We start from the raw sequence: 4469 nt of genomic DNA on the forward strand, positions 1-4469 counted from the left end.
AATCCCCGATATTTTCCCTCAAAATTCTCCAAATTTTTCCCCCAAATCCCCCAATTTTCCCCCCCAAATTTTCAAAATCCCCCCAAAATCCCCCCCCCCCCCAAAAAAAAAATAGAACAAGATTATGTATTTTTGAGAACAATCAAACAATAAACTCATCAGAAGACAGTGAATATTTGAGGCAAGGTCTTTCCGAATGAAACAAAATGAGAAGGTGACATATAAACAGCATCAACACAACCACATTCAATAGATGTGCTAACAGACAAAGGGTTCAAAACCCCCCAATTTTCCCCAAATCCCCCAATTTTCCCCAAATCCCCCTATTTTCCTCCAAATTTCCCAAAAATCCTCCGAATTCCCCCAAAACATCCCCAAATTGTTCTCCAAAATCCCCCAAATCCCCCAATTTTCTCTCAAAATCCCCCAATTTTTTCCCAAAATCCCCCCAATTTCCCCCAAATTTTCCCTCAAAATTCCCCAAATTTTCCCCAAAACTCAAAATCCCCCAAATTTTTTCCCAAAATCCCGCCATTTTTTCCCAAAATCCCCCAGTTTTCCCCCAAAATCCCCCAAATTCCCCCAATTTTCCCAAAACCCCCGGAATTCTCCCCAATCCCCGGTACCGGTTCGGGGCGGGGGCGGGGCCGGGCTCAGCACCGCCCAGTCGGGCTCGAAGCCGGGGTCGGGCGGCTCCTGGGGGGGGAAATTTGGGGGAAATTCGGGGGGTTTTGGGAAAATTGGGGGATTTGGGGGAAAATTGGGGGATTTCAGGAAAAATTGGGGAGATTTTGGGGGAAATTGGGGGGGTTTAGGGAAAATTTGGGGATTTTGGGGGAAAATTGGGGGATTTCAGGAAAAATTGGGGAGATTTTGGGGGAAATTCGGGGGATTTTGGGAAAATTCGGGGATTTTGGGGGAAAATTGGGGGATTTCAGGAAAAATTGGGGAGATTTTTTGGGGGGAAATTCGGGGGGTTTAGGGAAAATTGGGGAGATTTGGGGAAAATTGGGGGATTTTGGGGAAAATTGGGGAGATTTTGGGGAAAATTTGGGGGATTTAGGGAAAATTGGGGAGATCTGGGGAAATTTGGGGATTTTGGGGGAAAATTAGGGGATTTCAGGAAAAATTGGGGAGATTTTTTTTGGGGAAATTCGGGGGGTTTTGGGAAAATTTGGGGATTTTGGGGGAAAATTGGGGGAGTTCGGGGAAAATTGGGGAGATTTGGGGAAATCTGGGGGGAAATCCAGGGGATTTTGGGGGAAATTCAGGGGATTTTGGGAAAATCCTGGGAAATTCTGGGGATTTTGGGAAAATTGGGGAGATTTGGGGAAAATTCAGGGGATTTGGGGAAAATTGGGGAAATTCGGGGGAAATGCAGGGAATTTTAGGAAAATTTGGGGATTTTTTTGGGGAAATTGGAAAATTGGGATTTTGGGGGAAAATGGGGGGATTTTGGGGGAAATTCGGGGGGTTTTGGGAAAATTGGGGATTTTGGGGGAAAATGGGGAGATTTCAGGAAAAATTGGGGGATTTTTTTGGGGGAAATTCAGGGGGTTTTGGGAAAAATTGGGGAGATTTTGGGGGAAATGTTCGGGGAAAATTGGGGAGATTTGGGGAAATCTGGGGGGAAATCCAGGGGGATTTCAGGAAAATTGGGGAGATTTGGGGAAAATTCCGGGAAATTTGGAGGATTTTTGGGGAATTTGGGGATTTTTTTGGGGAAAATTCTGGGGTTTTTTGGGGGAAATTTGGGACACCTGGGGACATTTGGGGGGATTTTGGGAGGTTTTGGGGATTTTTTGGGGGGAAAATTTGGGGGATTTGGGGAAAATTTAGGGAAATTCGGGGGATTTTTGGGGAATTTGGGGATTTTTTTGGGGAAAATTCTGGGGTTTTTTGGGGGAAATTTGGGAGATTTTGGGAAAATTTGGGGATTTTTTGGCAGAAGTTCGGGGGATTTTGGGAGGTTTTGGGGATTTTTTGGGGGAAATTTCGGGGATTTTGGAAAAATTTTGGGATGTTTTGGGGAAATTCGGGGGATTTTGGGAAAACTGGGGAAATTTGGGGGATTTTTGGGGAATTTGGTGAATTTGGGGGAAAAATTTGGGGGATTTTGGGAAAACTGGGGAAATTTGGGGGATTTTTGGGGAATTTGGGGATTTTTTTGGGGGAAAATTTGGGGGATTTGGGGACAATTTAGGGAAATTTGGGGGATTTTTGGGGAATTTGGGGATTTTTTTGGGGAAGTTTCGGGGATTTTGGAATAATTTTGGGATGTTTTGGGGAAATTTGGGGGATTTTGGGAAAACTGGGGAAATTTAGGAGATTTTGGGGAAATTCGGGGGATTTGGGGGAAATTCAGGGAAATTTGGGGGATTTTTGGGGAATTTGGGGGATTTGGGGGAAAAATTTGGGGGATTTTGGGAAACTTTGGGGATAATTTGGGGAAAATTCAGGGGATTTTGGGGGGAAATTTGGGGATTTCAGGGTTTTTTTGGGGGGATTTTTGGGGTTTTTTGGGGGATTTTTGGGGGATTTTTGGGGTTTTTGGGTCTCACCTCCTCCCCGGGGGGTTCCCAGTTCTCCTCCAGGGGCTCCCACTGCAGCACCAGGTCCTGGGCCTGCAAAACCAGTACGGACCAGTACGGACCAGTACGGACCAGTACGGACCAGTGTAAACCAGTATGGACCAGTATGGACCAGTACGGACCAGTGGTTGTTTTTCCCAGTCCATCCCAGTATCTCCCAGTCTTTCCCAGTATGTCCCAGTTCCCTCCCAGTCCCTCCCAGTCCATCCCAGTCCCTCCCAGTTCGGTTCCCAGTCCCTCCCAGTTCGGTTCCCAGTCCCCCCAGTCCATCCCAGTATCCCCAGTGTGTCTCACCCGGTGCCGCACGCGGAGCCGTCCCTGCAGCAGCCGCGGGGGCAGGGACAGAGGGACAGAGACCCCGGGCAGGGACAGCAGCTCCTGGGGACACGGGGGACAGGGGACAGCGGCACCACTGTGACACTGTCACCATTGTCACACCGCCACCATTGGCACTGTCACTGTGACACTGTGACACTGACACTGCCACCATTGTCACACTGTCACCACTGTCACCATTGTCACTGTCACCATTGTCACACCGCCACCATTGGCACTGTCACTGTGACACTGTGACACTGACACTGCCACCATTGTCACACTGACACTGCCACCACTGTGACTGCCACTGCTGTGTCACTGTCACACTGCCACCATCGTGTCACTGCCACCATTGTCACACTGTCACACTGCCACCATTGTGTCACTGCCACCATTGTCACACTGACACTGCCACCACTGTGACACTGTCACCACAGTCACACCTCCAGCATTGTCACATTGACACTGTCACTGTCACACTGCCACCATTGGCACCGTGCCACTGCTGTGGCACTGTCACTGTCACCATTGTCACCATTGTGTCAGTGTCACCACTGTCACACTGTCACTATTGTCACACCACCACCACTGTCACTGTCACATTGTCACATTGACACCATTGTCACTGTCACTGTCACATTGCCACCACTGCCACTGTCACACTGTCACCATTGTCACTGTCACCATTGTGACACTGCCACTGTTGTCATCATTGTCACATTGACACTGCCACCCCTGTCACTGTCACTGTGTCACTGTCACATTGACACTGCCACCACTGTGACTGCCACTGCTGTGTCACTGTCACACTGCCACCATCGTGTCACTGCCACCATTGTCACACTGTCACACTGCCACCATTGTGTCACTGCCACCATTGTCACACTGACACTGCCACCACTGTGACACTGTCACCACAGTCACACCTCCAGCATTGTCACATTGACACTGTCACTGTCACACTGCCACCATTGGCACCGTGCCACTGCTGTGGCACTGTCACTGTCACCATTGTCACCATTGTGTCAGTGTCACCACTGTCACACTGTCACTATTGTCACACCACCACCACTGTCACTGTCACATTGTCACATTGACACCATTGTCACTGTCACTGTCACATTGCCACCACTGCCACTGTCACACTGTCACCATTGTCACTGTCACCATTGTCACACTGGTTTTGGGGTATTTAGGGAATTTTTGGGGGAATTTTTGGGGTTTTTGGGGGGTGGGGGAGGGGAGGCCTCACCCTCCCTCCCGCCGCCTCCTCCATGGCCGCTCCCGCCGCTTCCGCTTCCGCCCGTCCGGCCACGCCTACTTCCGGCACCGCCCCATCCCTCAGCCAATGAGAGCCGCGCGGTCCCGCCCCTCCCCGTGGAAGCCACACCCATTCCGGGGCATTTAGCCACGCCCACTCCTCCCACTAACCAATGGGAACCGCTAGATCAGCATAAGCCACGCCCCTCCGCGCCTACTTTTAGCCACGCCCCCGACCCGCTCCGCTCTCCCATTGGCTGTTTCTCCGTTAAGCCCCGCCCATTCCGTGCCGTGGCCCCG

The 4469-nt window shown here is 50.3% G+C and overlaps 1 protein-coding gene across 1 annotated transcript; it reads right to left on the reverse strand.

Annotated features, from left to right (window-relative positions):
* Window positions 1-598: 598 nt before the first annotated feature.
* Window positions 599-4230, reverse strand: LOC120497143 (TBC1 domain family member 17-like; the record flags this gene model as incomplete). Its single annotated transcript, XM_039698286.1, has 4 exons — window positions 4162-4230; window positions 2886-2969; window positions 2562-2624; window positions 599-696 (listed from the first exon to the last, which is right to left on the reverse strand). Coding segments are annotated over exons 1-4 (269 nt in total), but the record flags the coding sequence as incomplete, so codon positions are not given.
* Window positions 4231-4469: the final 239 nt, after the last annotated feature.

The sequence above is a fragment of the Passer montanus genome, unplaced genomic scaffold (genome assembly GCF_014805655.1).
Source record: "Passer montanus isolate IOZ18808 unplaced genomic scaffold, ASM1480565v1 scaffold1222, whole genome shotgun sequence".
Taxonomy (NCBI): Eukaryota; Metazoa; Chordata; class Aves; order Passeriformes; family Passeridae; genus Passer; species Passer montanus.